This window comes from Rattus rattus, chromosome 6 (genome assembly GCF_011064425.1).
Source record: "Rattus rattus isolate New Zealand chromosome 6, Rrattus_CSIRO_v1, whole genome shotgun sequence".
NCBI classification, from domain to species: domain Eukaryota; kingdom Metazoa; phylum Chordata; class Mammalia; order Rodentia; family Muridae; genus Rattus; species Rattus rattus.
The window spans coordinates 24613510-24632583 of record NC_046159.1 but is presented as its reverse complement, the minus strand read 5'-3'; the positions used below and the strand labels follow the sequence as shown (position 1 = coordinate 24632583).

Below are 19074 nucleotides of genomic sequence, written 5' to 3'. Positions count from 1 at the left end.
CTGATAAGCCCTCTTAATAATGCTGCAGATATTATGTAGAGGGAAATGAGAACCACATGGAGAATCCCGGTAAAGGGACTTTTCTTATTTGTTTACTTTTGCTTTTTTAAAGAGTCTCTCTGTGTAGCCCTTGAACTCAGATCTGCTCTCCCATCCATGACACCATTAGGAACTCTCAGAGCTCCATGTCCTTTATGAACAGACTTGCAGTGCTCATGATAAGGCTATTGAGTCACCTGTCCTCCAGACTCGCTGCGAGGAGAGCATTTGTGATAGTCTTACCCAGATTTCCTTGCTCGACTGTCAGCACCACCTCGTCCATCACTACAGCCCTAAAGTCCAATTCCTCTTCACAGCATTTGGCCTTCAGAGCTCTTAGGATCTCTTTCTGTGGGTAGTCTTCTTTGATGCGACGATCTGTCAAGAACCACAGCTTACCAGTCACGGAGCTACACATCTCGGTCTGCTTGTTCTTCCTTCCAAGGACTAGCTGATGCAAACTTTTATCTAGAAGGGAAAGAAAATACACATGAGATTGATGAAGTCATCTAGATTTTTGATTTCACAGATAAATTTTGTAGTTTTATGCAAAATAAACACACAAGTGGAGAAGACTATTTCCAGCTAATCTGACTACTTAGAGGTTAGGCACCAGACAGAGGATCAGGAACTCAATGTCATACTTGGCTGCATAGAGAAGCTAAGGCCAGCCTCAGCAACCCTGTTTCAAACAAATGCCTTCTCTTTTCTTACCACCACTAAAAATATGAACATCTCAGAAAATAAGATTTCTCCACTTTCCCCTGGGGAAGCTAGCAATACAGCAGGTCACACAGCACTATCCTTCAGTACAATTTCCCTGTATTATTATTATTATTATATAATTCTGTCTAGGTATATACCTAATCTGATTGCCTATTTCTATTTTTACTGTTTCATCCTTCCCTTAAAATTCCAACTCTTGTAGGCTGTAAAGACACGCTGGCACACAACCATCCATAACTCCAGTTCTACTGGACACCCTCCAATGACTTCGTGTCACGCGTAGGCAACTGGCAAGCACATACTGCAAGAGTGGACATGCAAGACACTCATACACTTAATAAACCTAAAAAAAATTAATGATAATGCAAAATCTAATTCCCAGGTGAGCATGGTTGTGCACACCTTTAATCCCAGTACTCAGGAGGCAAAGACATGTGGACCTCACAAGGTCAGTTCAGGACAGCCAGAGCTAGAGAGAAACCCTGTCTTGGAAAAAAATTTCACTTCATTTCCTAGTAATGAAATGGATTGTATAAAATCATTGACGATATTCTACTTCCCCATAACTAGATAACCCATTAAGTTTGTAATTTTATCTGTAGTTTTACTTCCTCTTGCTTTTTTACATTCTCAGTAATAAAAAAACTTGTATTCCTACATAAGCAAAACCCAACATCTTAGGTAGTCACTCAAAAAAGAAAAGAGACAAGACCTTGATAAAGAACCAAAAGAGCTCTACATGATGCCAGCACACACTCATGCCCATCACTGTGCTCCACTACTGAGGGCCAGCACTCGTACTCTGACTCTTGTGTTTTGTTTGTGTCCCTTCTTTGAAGGGACATTGAAACATCTTACTAGAGTGCAAAAACTGAGAATCTTTCCAGAGTGCCATGTCTCTGATTCTGAATCAGTTGAAAATTGATATTGCTAAGACAATAAAATCAGTCTTGAAAAGCAATAATTTATCACTCTTAGTTTGATAATAAAGAGGGGAAATTTTTTTTTTAGATAACCAGAGTTTGAGGGCCAGCCCGCTCTACAAAATGAGACCTACTCTCTCCTACTCCAAAAAAAAAAAAAAAAAAAAAATAATAATAATAATAATATAACCCTAAAAACCTTCCAGAACAGTCCCTTATCCACAGTATCCTGGATATGAGGGAGGGCTAGCTCCCCAATCATACTCACATCCCTCACTCCCATCCAGAGTATACCAAAAGTTTACTTAACCACATAACCTGCACATATTCTCTTGCATACTTGAAATTATCTCTAGATCAAATACAGTGCAAATGAGAAGTAAATGCCTGCACTGTTCAAAGAGCAGGAAGGAAGCCTATACAAACAACCTTAGGTGAAGCCACTGATGCAGAGCATGTCAGCAGAAAGAAGGAATTATGACTGATGGCATGGAATTCAACCCAGAACCGGGTCAAGATCAAAGCAAGACAGATCAGCAGCTTCCTGAGCAGCAAGACAGAAACGGTCCCTCAATGAAGCCTTCCCCACTTTGCCAGATATCACCTGAGGAGGTCTTTTCCACAGACCCACATGGTAAACCAACAGCATATGCCCTCAGTATTTTGGCTTGCCAAGCCTAGCACTTAAGTATCTACTGATGCTAATAATCTTACATCAGAACCATTTCTATCACAAGGTAAACAGTGGTTTTAAGCCAGAGGTTAATCTCTGCTACTACAGTAATGACTAAGAAGGCTAAGAAGAATTTAGGCTAAGAAGAAATCCAGCCAACACCACCATATCATCCCCAATTTTGGAAAATTATAAACTACACAGTGATTGTGTAGTTTAAGATACTTAAATTTTACTAGAAGACAAAAGGAGGTAATAGAAATACAAAAATGTTTTATTTTCCCTATAATGGGATATCCTATAGAGCCTGCAAGATACAAACTCATGCTCCCTTTTCCTTGAACAGAAAAGTTTGTTATGTGTGGTGCTTTGTTTTGAGACAAGGTCTTACTAGGCATAGTCCAAACCTCCTGCCTCAACTTTCCTCAACAAGCATGTCACCGTATCTAGTCAAACCTTTTTACTACAAAGCTTTTCTTGGTACATAAGGTTTTTACTTAACCAGAGTTGTGGAAAACTTAGAAAGCAAACCTGCACTGTCTTCATCTTCCATGGAAGGGACAAATGTTTCTTCTGAGGGGTAAATGCTACACTCTCCTCCCTGTGGACAATCACAGAAGTGTGTACCCAATCAGGCACTTTTGCCAGGCAGATGGCAAAAGAACTCACTAGGAAGTCATGATCACACACACATGAAAAGGTCTCGCTCAGAAGGTAAAGCTACAAAGGAAAGACGAGACAAGTTTCCCTTGAGGAATCACTGACTAACATTCCTAAACCATGTCAGTACTGGTCTTACTTGGTTCTTGGACCTCATCTTTTAATGGGTGACTAACATTACTGCATGTTAAGACTTTGCTTATGAGTGACAGCTGATGCCCTAGCAATCCTAGTAAAATGTTTTTATTTTGTCAATAAAAACTTTTTCAGGTTACCTATAATAAATAAAATATTAAAATTCTTGTGAGTGCTTTTCCAAATGAAGTCTCTAGATAGCAGGTATTGAATGAAGGTATTTAACCTGTTACCCAGTCTGGACCTCAGAAGCAGTCTCAGCACAGGTAGAGGGGCAAACCTTAGTTGCTGGCATCACCAGGAAGCTGCATGCTCAGCTCTGACCAGAACAGTAGGTGCTTATCTGTGGATACATTCCTGGACAGTTACACAGCTAGAAACGGTCAGTGCCTCATTTCTAAGTCCTATAGCTCATTCTTGGGTCCTAGGCAATTATGGTCAAAGGCCTATTTCTGCCTTCGATGCTCAAGACTCTGATGCTGTGCAAATAAACTATTTGGAAGATTTACTATCTTATGACAAGTTCCTTTACCTGCTAAAGCCATCTCACTGACCAATATTTACTATCTTAAAAGAACAGAGTCTCCCCTGCAAAATGAAATGGCTACTTTTCCTACAGGTTATAAAGTAAACAGAATGTTGGCAAATGTCTGCAGAAGCACTGTAGTGTCACTACCCCACCCCAGCCCCCTTTTAATAGTATCTCACTAAATAGACCAGGCTAGCCTGCAATTAGCAATCTTTCCATCTCTTATCTCCAAAATACTGTGATTATGAATGTGCAGCACCGTCGTCTGCTTATTTCCTCTCGTGCTGTGAAGTTAGGTCAAGTAATTCCCATCCCTCTATTTCTTCCAAAGTATCAAGGAAAACTGTATAAATATTGAATTATATAAATTTTAGCGAGAAGTAGGTTTTGATTGAATGTGTATGAGTGTCTGCATGTTTATTATGTGTGCCAAGTTCATATCTGGTGCCTCTGGAGGCTAAGAAAATGAAATGAAATTATAGATGGTTGTGGGTGCTGGAAACCAAACCTGGGTCGTCTCAGGAATAATGGCAAGTGCTCTTAAGTTCTTCTAATCATAGGAAGGTTATTGTTTTCAGTATTTAAGACGGCCCAGATCATTTTTAAAAGAATAAATCTCAGTATGTCGCTCATACTGGACAACCCTGCTCCCACCCCCACTGCTAGTGCTGGGAATACAGGCAAATGCTGACTTTTCTCAAATTTCTAATTCTCATACTACACTAAGGCTAAAAACAGTTATTTTTTTCACCTTTCAAATAATTTCAAAAGCTTAAGCATTCTAGTTTCTATTTCCAATTTTCTTAATAAAAAATATTCTCAAAATTCAAATCCTTAAACTTCATGAACTTTTCAATGAACGAAGCTGTTCATCCTGACTCTTCTCTAATATACTATTATGCCTGTACTCTAGCACTAGCATACTATAGGATGGGGAGTACGCTTCGTCACATTTATTGGGAGCAGCAGCGCGCGAACACAGGTTAGAGGACAAGTCAGTTCAGTTCTCTCCACCGTGTGGGTTCTAAGGATCAAACAGAGGTTGCTAGGCTTGGTAGAAAGCACCTTTACCTGCTAATCTAGCATGCCAACCACGTATTTTACTATTGTTTGTTTTTTTAAACAAGTTCATGCCATGTAAACCTGACTGGCCTGAACCCTGCTCTGTAAACCTGGCTGGGATTAAAAGGCATGTGGCACCATACCAGGCTCCACTTGTTATATAAATCAGATGGTCTAACATTAGATGCTATGCAGAAGTTCTTTCATATACTTAACCCTCTGTGTCTACAAGTTCTAGCTAGTGAATCTAGTGATTAAGTCCTCAGTTGAGAGGACTGAGATCATTTAAAAAAATATATATCCAGGGCTGGTGATACAGCTCAGCAGCCATATGTCCAGCAGGTTCAAGCTCCTATAGCCAGGCTCTTCCAGTACTCTAATAATTCCTAAGTCTTATGTTAGTAGGCTTAAATTAGAACACATAGCACAAACAGGATTATATGGAAATTAAAATGGAGTATAGCAAAGGAAACATTCACAGTAGAGACAGCCTTACAGAATGGAAGAAAATCTTTGTCAGTTACACCTCAGATGATGATTGATATCTAGACTGTAAGAACTGCTGAAGGTGGGCATGAGGGGAGGGAGCATGAGAGAGATTGGGCTGCATGATGTGAATTCACAAAGAACCAATACAATTAAAAAAGAGACAGACGGCTCAGCACGCACTGTTCTTGCAGAGGTCATAGGTTCAGTCCCCACTGCTCACTTGGTTGCTAATAACCATTCATAATACAAGTTCCAGAGGTTCTGATGCCCTCCAGCCTCTGCCAGAACCCAGATACATATGGTCTAATATATATACAGACACTCATATATACATACAATAAAAATAACTTTCCAAACAATAAATGAACCAATAGGAGACCCTGTCTCAAACAAAGGGGAGAAGAAAGGGGAACTGAGGACAATTCTAAAAAAAACAAAAATTAAAAAAAAACAACACCAATATATTGTGAGCTATCAGGAAATGCAAATTAAAACTACTTTTGATTCTGTCTCCTCAGGCAGAATGTTTATCAAGAAACAATAAATGATGCCGATGAGGCAAAAAGAGAAATGGTTATATGTAAGAAGAACACTAACAGGTACAGCAACTGCTGAAATTAGTATGGAGGTTTTCAAACACAAATAAGCAACAACAAAAAACCACTGTGCGACATGACCTAGCTATACCATCTCTGGTGTATACCAAAGACTCTAACTCCTAGGAGAGGGATCTGCATATCCATGCTTTTAACTGTACTATTCACAAGAGCTAAGAAACTAGTCTGGATGGAACAGATAATGAAATGTGATATCTATACAAATATATACACACACAATGGAATTTTACTCAGCTTTAAAAAAAATAGCACTTGGAAAGTTGGAAATTAGAATGTTATAAATATAAACCATGTTTTCTCTTATATGCAGATCCTGGGTTTTAATTTTTACATGTGTGCACATGTGAGGAGTCTATACTATAAGAGAGGGCAATAAATTTGAGAATGGAGGAGGCACAAAGCAGGGGAAGGGAGTAGAAGGTGACAAGTGGGCACAATTCTGCATAAAATGTCTTGAGGGAGACTGGAGAATCGGCTGGCTCAGTTGGTAAGAGCACTCACTGCTCTATCAGAGGACATGGATTCAATTCCCAGCACCCCATGGCAGCTCACAACTGTCTAATTCTAGTTCAGGAGGTTCTGGCACCCTCACACATGCAGGTAAAGCATCAATGCACAAACAACAACAACAAGATATTTTAAACGCCATATGAAGCCCATTACTTTGACTGCTTGTTTTTTTCCTCATAATTGTACTTATGTAGGGTGTGTAAGTACATGCACTGTGTGGGCTCATGTGGACGTCAGATCCTTTTAAAAGCAGGATCTCCAAGAGGGAGGGGAAAGCTGTGATCAGGATGTAAAGTAAATAAATAACTTAACTGAAAAGCTGGCCTCTCTTTCTCCCATGTAAGACCCAGGTGTTGAACTCAGGCTGTCCTGCTTGGTAGCAAGCACCTTTTACTAACTCCATGCTAATCTAAAAAACTAACAGAAAAAATTTAAACTAGAGATGTAGCTCTGGGTTCAAACTCTCTCTACACATAAACCAGGTGCTTATCTGTAGCCAGGGCTCAGGATGTGGAATCTCAATTCTAGATTATCCTCCGGCTACATGAAGACTGAGACCCTATGTGAAAAGTCAGTAAGTGGGGGCTGCCTAGGGAGACAGGTCTGTGGTTAAGGTGTTTGCTTTGCAAGCACAAGTATCTAAGTTCAGATCCCTAGTACCATATAAAAGCTTGGTATAGCAGTCTATAAACCCGGTACTAGCAGGAACTGAGATGGGCAGATACTGGACAGCTCGCCTAGCTACTTGGAAGAGATCCCAGCATCATACACACACACACACACACACACACACACAGACACATACACACACACACACACACACACACACACACCACCAAACAAAACAAACAAACAACCCAAAAAAACCCAAAAAAAAAAAAACCAAACTTCATACACAGATACAGACCAGCACAGACAGATAAGCCATACAGCACACAGTGTTTGTGTTATGTTGGTTTTTTTTTTTTTTTCACATGGAAAGGTTTAATGAGAGAAGAGAGGAAGAGAGGAGTAGAGTCCAGCCATGAGCACAAGGAGGGAAGGGGGGAGGGGAATGGGGAGGAGGGGAAGAGCAGGGAGCAAGAGCTTGTGTTATGTTTTAAGTGACTATTATAAAAAGAATTCCTTATGCCGGTGTAGTAGCAAGTCTATATACCTTCAATCCTTCAAGGCCAGCAGAACTACACAGCAATTCTCAGGACAGCCTGGGCTACAATAGTAAACACTCAGATCAAAAACCAGAATACAAAACAAAACCAAATTGGGCCAGAAACAGCTCAGAAGGTAAAATGCAGCACAAGCCCAAGTCTGACAACCTGAATTTAATCCCTAACCAGAGTTTGATCCTAGGAACCCTGAAAGTAAAAACTGAAGGTTGTCCTAACTCCCACACTCATACTACAGGCAGCAGCAGCATCTAACACCAAGGATGCCTCTAGCACCTGATCTGACTGAATCCCCTTCCCATTTCAGGCTTGGTACATGATAATTAGATGCATTTGAATTTAGCAGGTTCTGTGATGAACTTTAGCTAAGCGAACACCATATAACTTACCCATCTCCAGCTCTAAGGAATGCTTCTGTACACACTATTTCAACTCACCCATCACAACAGTATAATAGCCACACAGACTAAGAAACTTCATTAAGAGAGCTGATTACAGGGCCTGGGTTAAATGTCCAGCACACAATGAAAAGACTCCCCTCCCCATCAAAAATAAGTTAGCAGCAGAGCCTACATCTCCAGAGTCTGTCCTAATCATACTAGGTGCTTAGTAATTTACTTGATAACAGAACTTTTATCTTTTACATTTTAGATTTAGTCAAATCTATTTATGAAAGTTTTTCCCCTCATTCAACAGATCCTAATGTCTACAAATCCTTTCAACCCCGAGAAAATACAATTTAGAATTCACATAAAATTAGACTGATCATATATCACAGACATAACTTTGGGTATGGATTTCCAATGGTCAAGTATTTTCATTGGGCCTACATATGCTCACTTATAGGATCACTGCTTCCGTGTCCTGAGAGACGAGAATCAACCTCTTAGGCAGACAGAATAGTTGACAAGGGCTTCAGCAGTGACAGGAATCATCACCACTGTCCCTGATATTCATAAGTAGACTTCACAAAGAGACCACATTTCCATGTCCATCCATTCATGAACTTACCCTACACAAATACCTCTTCTCATGACACTAAAAAAGGTATTTCTTATTTTATGTGACCATTTTCCTACCCAAATCCAACATGGACCCTCTATCAAAAGACTTAAAAAGAAGTTTTACCATCAGTCTTTATAAAAACTACACAAGGCAACTAAGATCTGGCAAAGGCAATACACAGACGAGTGCTTGTTCTTTATGTAGGTAAAAGGTTGAAAAAGCTTTCACTTGTGGTTCATAAAACACTTTCCAGACATCATCTCATTTAAGCTATGTATGATACAGATGATAAAGAAGGGCATGTATTGTTACAAGAAGCTATCCAAGATGCTACAATAAAGCCAGGAATAAAGATTTTCTGGTTTCAGCATTTTTTTGCAAATCCTCCTTCCATTTACCAGCCACTATTTGTCCCTAATCTTCCCTTACACTCCCCCTCCTTGAAAACCAGATTTCTCTTCACATTTTACTACATACAAAGCTTCTATCAATGAAAATTTGGATAAAGAAACTCATTTGGGTTTTTATACCAAATACAATGCTAGTTTACAATTTAATCAACAAAACCATTCATGTGACATTTTCATCTGACAGGTTATTTAGCAGACAGGCTGGATAAATGATCTAAAGGGTCAGACTGCCTAGTAAACAAAAGGCTGTATGTATATACACTCTGTAGGCTTTCTGGAAGCTAGATATAGTCCTACATTTTTGGCTGAACGTTTTGGATGAATGAGTTGAAGTAGTACTCCAACTTCTACAAGTCATCCTAGCACAGTGTCTCTAGCCCTCTCTTCATCATGCACCCAGTTACGGGCTCTGTGACAGTGGTGCAGCAGCACTGAACAAGGAGAGGTCAACCTAACAAAGCACAGCTGTGCTAAGGCTTGACCCTTGACAGCTGTGTAAAGCCAGGGTCCAGGAGCCTCTCGAAAAGTACATCTCAACCTTTTGGGGGGTCAAAAGTCCCTTTCACAGGGGTCACCTAAGACCACTAGAAAACAGATGTTTACATTCTAATAACAGTAGCAAAATTACAGTTATGAAGTAGCAACAAAAATAAATTTTATGGTTGGGGTTACCAAAATAAAGTATTAAAGGATTAAAATAAAGGTTTGCAGCTAGAGAAAAGTTGAGAACCAGTACTCTAGGACCAGAAATATACTGGGCTGGAGAGATGGCTCAGTGGTTAAGAACATTAACTGCTCTTCCAGAGGTCCTAGGTTCAATTCCCAGCAACCACATGGTAGCTCACAACCATCTGTAAAGGATGTAATGCCCTCTTCTGGTGTGTCTGAAGACAGCTATAGTGTTCTCACATACATAAAATAAATTAAAAAATATATATACGGATACAATGATATCTAGAAATTCTTGTTACATGCTACTGTAACTTTCCTGTTTTACACTACCCATGTTCAACAGTTTTAGAAACTTATTATTCCCTTGACCATTTGTGCTACAAGTCAGCAAGAAATGATTATCAAGTGTTTGTGTATACAACTTTCTCTTGTTGCTATTTTATTTTGTATAGCATCTGAGCATTCCTATATTCAAACAAAAAAATACTACTAAACTTTGGCATGGTGGCTCACACCTTTAATCCCTGTGCTTGGGAGTGCAGGGAAATCAGGTTTGAGACTAGCCTGGTCTACATAGTGAATTCCAGGACACCCAGAGCTATGTAGAAACCCTGTCTCAAAAAAGTAAATCAAAAACAAAATTCTACTAGAATAGAAAAGTCTACTAGAACAGAAAGAGCAAACTGTTGTATCCCCAAAATAAATCATATCACCAAATAAACCAAAAAGAAACTTTAAGTGGACAGAATAAAGAATTCAATTAATTAATTCATATTAGCATGTCAATATCTATATAATATCTAGCTATAATGTACCTGAAGATATCAAACTAAAGACAGAGCTAGACACAGTGCTAGCACATAAAAAGACAAAAACAACGGGGTTGGGGATTTAGCTCAGTGGTAGAGCGCTTGCCTAGCAAGCACAAGGCCCTGGGTTCGGTCCCCAGCTCCGAAGGAAAAAAAAAAAAAAGACAAAAAGACAAAAACAAACCCTCACTGAGTAGACCAGCAAAAGGGCTTGGCTACTTTCCATCTGATGACCTACCTTCTATCCCTGCAACCCAGGATGGAGTGTCCTCCAAAAGTTGTTCTTAGACCTGCAGCCCATGCATAAACACATACCCATAAGTAAAATACATCACTTTTAAATACCATAAGTAAGAGTTTGGACACCACTTAAGGGAAATGCAAGCCAAAACCATATTGAAGCATTGAGTGACAGCACACCTGGATTCCCACTGAAAGAAGAATGAGTTTGAGGCCAGGTTAGGCTACAAAGACCCTGACTATCAAATGACACATGAATAAGTTGGCGTGTGTGTGTGTGTGTGTGTGTGTGTGTGTGTGTGTGTGTGTGTGTGTGTGTGTGCGCGCGCGCGCGCATGTGCATGTATACACAAAAAATTATTCAGCCCTTTTCTGTTTTGTTTTTCAAGACAGGGTTTTTCTGTGTAGCCCTGGCCGACCTGGAACTTACTCTATGGACCAGGATGGCATCAAACTCAGATCTGCCTGGCTCTGCATCCTGAGATTAAAGGTGTGTGCCACTGACACTGCCAATACCACCAATACCACCACCACTAGCAGCCTAAAATGTTCATTTTTAAAAAGAAATTAAATTTGGGGGCTCAGTTAAGAGCACCTGGGGTGGGGCTGGGGATTTAGCTCAGTGGTAGAGCGCTTGCCTAGCAAGCCCAAGGACCTGGGTTCAGTCCCCAGCTCCGAAAAAAAGAAAAAAGAAAAAAGAAAAAAGAAAAAAAAAAGAGCACCTGGGGTTCTCAGTCTAGTTGCAGGTGATGTGGCACCCTCTTCTGGCATCACACATGTAGTACACATACATACATGTAGGTAAGACACTCACGGTCATATAAAAATTGTCTTTAGAAAAATGGAACTTTGATAAATGCTACCAGTTAAATGAACACTGAGGACATGTTAAATCAAGTACGACAATGACAGAAAAACAAGGCATGGTTTTACTTGTATAAGGTACCTATACTAGTCAAAATCATGAGATAGAATATAGAATGGTAATTATCATAGGGCTAAATTATAAGATTGTCAAATGAATAGAAGTTCAGTTTTGCAGGTAAGATCTTGAAAATGGATATTTAAGTTAGTGGAAATAGTAGTGTTTATTGTAATACATGAAAATTAGAAAAAATAATAAAAGCCGTAAGTGAACTGCAAGTTTTTACACACTTTCAATACTAATCAGAAAAATAATACTCTTTATTAAACTGTATGAAGCTTTAGTTATTAGATTACCAGTCTTTGGTCTATCTACAGCCAACTTTAAATGAACTCTAAAATCAAACCAAATACTCTGTTACAAAGTATCTCTACAAGATGGCACAAAGTTTCACAAAAAGTTTCTGAGGTGCAAAGCACAGTGTAGCTCAAAGTTCCTCACGTTTAAGTTAAAATGCCAAACCTGCCCAAATTTCCTTTCCAGACATTACTGCCTTTGGTAAAGGAATTTAAAAGCTGCTCTTTTACTGAAGCCCAACAAGATTAGAGAATTACTAATACTGTTGAGGGGAATTTACCTAAGATAAAATACAAAAACGGAAATACCACCCAGAATGGAGGGCAAAGTAGTATAAGACAAGTGACCTGGCAATAATTCTGTGTTTGCTTCAGACTTAAGTATTAAGAGCATTAACCAGTCAAGTAGTATCAGAAGGGGGTTAAAGTTACAGAAGCATTTAGGTGATGAGTGTACTTTTTAATTTTTTTGTCATAACTCATGACACTGATACTTTGTGGGAGAAAGGGTATAAAATTAATCTGGCACATAAGGTTGTTTACCAGCTTATCAACTGAGTTTTTATAATATCATGAGAATTTGATACTTTACAGACATAGCTGGGAAATGTGGCACATTAAAAGTACTATGATCAGCTGGGTCGTGATTGATGACAGAGGCAGGCTGATCTCTGAGATCTCTGAGTTTGAGGCCAGCCTGGTTCTAAAGAGTGAGTTCCAGGATAGCCAGGACTACAGAGAAACCCTGTCTCAAAACAAAACAAAACAAAAAACAAACAAAAACCTCTAGTGCTGTGATCAATGAAACCAGACTGCAAACTCTGAAGACAGAACCACATCTGTTTTACTCTCTGCTGTTATCCCCAGTGACACAAAGTATAGTATGTATTAGACTGGCAAGTTAAGGGTTAAGATTAAGAGCTGGCTATGTGTTGTGGTGCCAGACTTAGAGTGCTTGCTGCTCTTAACAAGAGTTTGGTTCCCAGAGCTCATGTGGGAAGTAGCTTAGAACCACCTGTAACTCAGCTCAGTTCTGACATCCAGAGCACACCCCCACACATGCACACACACACACACACACACACACACACACACACACACACCCCCAGATAAAATGGAAAAATGTTTAGTTAGCTGTGTCTAATACTAATTAAATACCAGACAAATGTATATCCCATAAAATTCAAACGTAACTTAACCATCTTTGATGATTACTCTTCATTGTCAATTTGGATTTATCTCTTGTTGGAAATGCATCTCAGTGTACCTATGAGAAGGTTTCCTTAGAGGTTCCCCTGAAGAGGTAAGAACTACCCTGAATACAGGCAGAGTATGGGAATAGATTTGAATAAAAAGGATAAAGCCAGCTAAACAGCATTCATCTCATAGTGCTTCCTGACTACACATATGACCCACCCATCCCCCTCACCCCACTCCCACACACAATGTCCCCTTCTCTCCCCACCATGAGGGACTAGAGCAGTGGTTCAACCTATGGGCTGTGATCACTTTAGGAGTTGCAACAGATATCTGCATTGCAATTCATAACAGTAGCAAAACCTTAGTTATGAAGTACCTACAAAATGATTTTATGGGGGGGAGGGTGTGACCACAACGTGAGGAACTGTATTACCAGCTCCAGTGTTGGGAAGGTGAGAACCACTGCCCTAGAACTATAAGCCCAATTAAATCCTTCCCTTACCTTGCTGCATATCAGGTAATTGCTCACCTCAACAAAAAAAGGTAGTTATATACTGCGAGTGTTCATTCCTTATTTTTCCAATTTTTCTTAATGAAGGGGAATGGCAGTGATAGTCTGAATAACATACACAGAGCTCCCAGCTTTGGCACTGGGAGGGTGGAGAGAGCAGCTGGCGATACACTTTTTTTTTTTTTTTATCCCAGGCAGAATTCATGTGCAGCCTGGTCCACTTAGTGAGTTTGAAGCCAGGGTTGTCTAGTGTCAGCCTGATGTCACTATCAATTATCACCTCTCTGATCCTGAAATAGTTTTAACAGTTAAAATTGGAAGAACAAAAACAGAACTTTAGTAAAAGGGAGGGGACACATGGAGGTTCCCACACACTCCAGCCTCAGAAGGAGTAGGGGTAATGAGATTGTAGCAATCTGGAGACGAGGAAAATACTGGAAAACACTAAAAAACAGCCTGGCATTTCTATGTCACTATGAAAGTCCTTTCTCCAAATCTAAACTGCATAATACATATACATATAGCACATGGATCTAAAATACATAAGTACAGATATTTTCGGAGGTTACATATTATTTCTCAATATTCTTAATATGACAATCAAGAAGATTCCAAGTAAGTGAAGACAGTTTCTCTAAATCAGTACTTAACCTTACTCAGCTTCTCTTGGAACACAGCTGTGCTGTGCATGATAGCACAGCTAATGTTTTCTCCCTCACGCTTTAAAAAAACATGACTAACTTCTTGGATTACAGAATATGGTGAATTTACCTGCCATAAGTCTCCCTAGGAATCCACGTTATTAAGGAGAAGGTGCTCATAGAGACTTACAATAAACCCATCCTCTTTATGTCTGCTTTTTCTCCCTTGTCACATAGTCATCATTTTTTCCTCCACCCACTTTTCTCTCAGTTAACAAGGCTATGCCTGGAGTAAAGCTACTCCTGCTTCTGAGTGAAGAACCTGTTCCTTGCCCTCAGTCCCTGCCTCAATGTTCAGGGCCTGCCTCGATGGGGGAAGGGGGAGATAACTTTGTATTGTCATTCTAACCCCCATGCAACCACTGAAGTATATCCAATAGGGACTCAAAAAAAAAAAAATGTTCCCATAAAACTGTCCAGTATAAACTAACAGAACCCAGACGGTAGCTGGTGGTCAATGGGCAACAGGCTAAATTTAGGTTGGGCACCATGCTCCTTAGGCGATGTGGTAAGAAAGGGGACCAAGGCAATGGCTCTTGACTGGGTGGAGGACTAGCTCTTCACCTCCTAGCTGTTTTGACTCAGACAAACACATGGACTCCCCAATACGTGGACTCCCCAACACTTGGACTCCAGTACCTAAAGGGACTTCCAGCAAACAGAAGGAAAAACGAGATGGAAATAAAGTTTGCCAAACTAACAACTAAGAAGCAATGACACAAGGAAAGACCAACAATGGTTTGGGTTACAACTCCAATCTCCATGACTGAAATTTCCTTGTTTTCTTCCAAGTAGCTTAAAAAAATATATTGTCAGCTGTTTTAAAACAGAAATAACCACCAAAGTACCCATTATGAATAAGAGACTTAAATGGCATTTAAATCTGCCTGGACATGGATACCATTAACGATTTAAAATGTCCACAAAGAAAACAAAACAAAAAACCCTCCATACTCAACTGATACTTTCCACGTAGATTTGAAACTTAACCCAACTTCAGAGACATTGGGAAAACTGTAGTTAATTGTTGGGAAAATAAAGTAACATTGAAAGAATTTACATTCAAGGTACACACAGCTTGGTTAGTTAGTATAAAAACCTCATTGATTAACACTCTCTATTCATGAATACAATCCCTTACAGAGTACAGGGATTACAAACCTGGGATGAGAAACATTAAATAGGACTGAAGTTGTTCTCTATCTGGATGTGTGGGGGGGGGGGTCTACTCTAGTCAAACATTCAATTATTTGGTAACCTCCTTCCTTCTTGTTCCAAAGGTTGTTAAAGAAAAAAATTTAAATAGCCGATCGCTACTCTAAGTTTTACTCCTTGGGAGGCACGTAGTAACCTCTGGGTGAGGCTCACATCATCCTCCAGCCTCGGTCACATCAAATTCTTCAGAGGAAACAAGGACAGTGGCGACAACCACACCCCTGAGGACAGTCGAGCAGCCCGCAGGTTTTACTCTAAGCAGCGTTCCCAGGCTTACCACACCCCCTCGGCGACACGGGAAAGCAGACTAATTTCACGCCGCGATCGCCGCCTCACGCCCCCTCCCGCACGCAGCCGACTCTCCTCAGCTTCCGCCGACTGTGGTACCAAGCGACCACCGGCCTCCGGCGCCCGCCCCCGCGCAGCGCCGCGTCCGCTCCCGCCGCCTAGCTCCGCTCCAGGTCCGCGGCCGAAGCCTCCGGCTCGAGGGCGCGCCCCCGGCCCAAGCCCCCGCCGTCGCCGCCGCCAGGGGCGGCCTGCTGCTCACCTGGCCGCCGGCTCCTCCCTCGCCTGCCCGGCCCGGCCGCCGCCTAGGAGCAAGCGCGGGCCGCGGGAAGTCCGCTGAGGAGGGGAGGGGCGGGATGCCGAAAGCCGCCTCCTTTCTCCTCGCCGCCGGCTCCCGCAGCCAGGCCGCGCTTCCTCACCCACTCGCCCACTTTCTCACGGCCTCGCGGTCAGCCGGCCTCTCCCTTTCCCCCTCCCCCCGCCCGCCTCCCGTTCCTACACACTCGCTCACGCCCGGCCGCCGCTCTCCCTCACTCGCCTGTCGCCCGACGCGCGCGCGCTGATCCCGCTCACCACACACAGCGCACGACGCCGGCGAGGCCGCCCGCGTCCCCAGACCGGGCGCCGCGCCCCGCCGAGCCGAGGACCCGCGCGGCCCCCGCCCCAAGCGCCGCACGCGCGGGCGGGGGGCGGCGGGGGGCGGGGCGGGGCGGCCAGGCGAGCGCGCTCGACCGACTGACACCTGCGAGGGGACCTCCCCGCTGCCGGAGGGGAGCCACGGGGCGCGCGCTCGCGAGGGGAGGCACGCGGGCGCTCCAAGGACGCGCCTCGCCACCCGCCCCCAAACCGTCCTCTCGGAGCCGGGAAAACGGGTCGGGGGCGAGGTTTGTTCCGCTCGGCACCGCGAGAGTAGGCCCTGCCGTTGTGCGCCCTCCCGCCAGCGCAGCCCCTCCTTGGGCTGCGGCCGGCCGTGACCGCTTTGATGACCGCCGACACCCCCGCGCGAGGTCTGGCCAGGGGACTCGCGCGGCCGGCAGTGGGGCTAGCGGCCCTCCCTCCCTGGCGTCCTGGCTCACCAGAAGGCAGAGATTTGGGGACAAAGATGTGGTAACTAATAGTCCCGATCCGCGAACGCACCGAAGACAATGCCTCTCTGTACGGAAAGGCGCGTTAACTGCTGCCTTGGCTGAGCTTGGTACGCTAAGGGAGGCTGAGGCAGGAGGATCACAGGCGACCCTGCGCCACAAAAGAAAATAAGCGACATAATAAATTCTATGGGTTGGGCAGGTTCAAAGAGAGACAAGGAAGCTAGAGCCAGCCGGGCGAGTTGATGTCAGAATAAACATCATATTTAGGAGCATTTCCTACATCCTGAAACCTAATAAATCGTCCAAAGAAGAGGCTAAATAAACGTTTGACCACACTCCACTACGTAACTCCCTTTTCTACACCGTGAATGAAACCAAGAGTAGGGAGTGACGTTTCTTTACGTTAAAAATTCATTCCTAAATAAATTAAGTCAGAGATCCCAGATATGAGCTTCAATCCAAGCACTCTGTACCCTGTTAAGTCACTTCAACCAACTTTTTTTTTTCCGGACCTGAGGACCGAACCCAGGGTCTTGCACTTGCTAGGCAAGCGCGCTCTACCACTGAGCTAAATCCCCAACCCCAGCCAACAACTTCTTACCAAGCTTCTTAATCATGGGGAGGGGGAGAAGGGAGTATGGACATAGCTGCTGACTTCAGATACTGAGCCCTGAAGACCAGCAGCACAGGTGGTTCTCAACCTGTGGGTCACCACCCTTTCATAGAGGTCACCTAAGACCATGGAAAAAGACAATTCATAACAGTAGCAAAATTACAGTTATGAAGTAACAGTTGGGGGTCACCCCAATTATCGGGAACTGTATTAAAGGGTCACACAGCATTAGGAAGGTTGAAAACCACTGGTCTAGAGGGTGGGTGAAATTGCTCAGAGGATAAGGCTCCTGTACACCTCTGCCAAGCCAGAAGACCACTTCCCACAAGTGTGATCTAGCCTAGCTCTTTCTCCCCCACGTGTGTATACAGAGATTCTATACATTTTCAGAGCTGTACCATAACCTAGGGTGGGCTGCTGGAGACACACTGCTAACATTTGGATGGCCATCCCCGCTACCTGTGTGACCTTCTGAAGAAAATTCACCTCCCTGGTCACTTTAAAAAGGAGTTAGCTGCTGTATTAGTCAGGGTTCTCCAGAGTTAGAGAATTTATAAATGTGTATATTAAGGGAATTCATTGTGATGACTTACAGTCTGTAGTCTTAACTAACCCAGCAGTGGGCAGCTGTGGAGGGGAAGTAGTCACTCAGTCCCACGAGGCTAGCTGATCTTCTGTAGAAGGTTCCAACAGATGTGCTGGCAAGAAGGAATCTTCCTCCTTCCAATATCCTTAAGTAGGCCCCCAGCAGAAGATGTGGCCCAGATTAAGGCGTGTACCACCACGCCTGGATCTGTCCCATGCTGATCTCCTTGCCTCAGTCTCCTGGGATTAAAACCGTGAACTACCTTGCCTTTGCTTAAACTTTTCATGGCCACTATCTCAAGATCTCTCTGCCAAGATCCAGGTCAGACACCTGTGTCTGGCCAGCCTCACGGTCTGGATCACAGGTGTGCCCTCCATTTCTGGATTGTCGTTCATATCCAGCTATAGTTAAGTTGGCAACCAGGAATAGCCACCACACCTCCTTAATTTAGAATTGTCATAAGGAGCTAGGAAGCGCAGCAGTCCCTCAATATCCATGGTAACTGGACCTTGGGATATTCAAGGGATATTCAAGTTGCATGTATTTAAAGTGACAGGTAATGTTTGCATAGAACCCACACGCTTCCTAAACCATCTCTAGAGGACGTCATACTGAATTCAACAAATATGCAAACGACGAGTAAACACCAGAAAATGCTTCCGATAGTTTTTAATCTGCAGTCGGTTAAGTCCATAGCCCTGCCTGACCCAGAGCACCTGCGAGTTATGAGTGGCTATGCTCTCTTTGATATGCCACTGAGAGCAACCTAAGCTAACCTTTGTGAAGGTTTGATACTCTTCACAAAGCACACATTTGGAGAAGCCAATGTGAAGTATGAGATGCTGCCTTAAGAAACAGGGAGGCAGCTACTCTGATAGCCCCCTGGGACACTTGATCCCAACTACACACATGCCACATATGGATTCACGTGCACACATGTACACACTTCCCTAATACACCCACACACTTCCTATTGTGCACACACAGAG

General features: G+C 42.7%; 1 protein-coding gene across 1 annotated transcript in view; it reads right to left on the bottom strand.

Moving 5' to 3' along the window:
• Positions 1-16940, bottom strand: part of Rimklb (ribosomal modification protein rimK like family member B) — a 33408-nt gene extending 16468 nt beyond the window's left edge. Inside the window, exons 1-2 of the mRNA XM_032905740.1 lie at positions 16875-16940; positions 283-507 (exon numbers count right to left, since the gene is read on the bottom strand). Of these exons, the coding sequence (XP_032761631.1) occupies positions 283-457 (175 nt within the window). The 5' untranslated portion in view covers positions 458-507; positions 16875-16940. The remainder of the gene's footprint in view (positions 1-282; positions 508-16874) is intronic.
• Positions 16941-19074: the final 2134 nt, after the last annotated feature.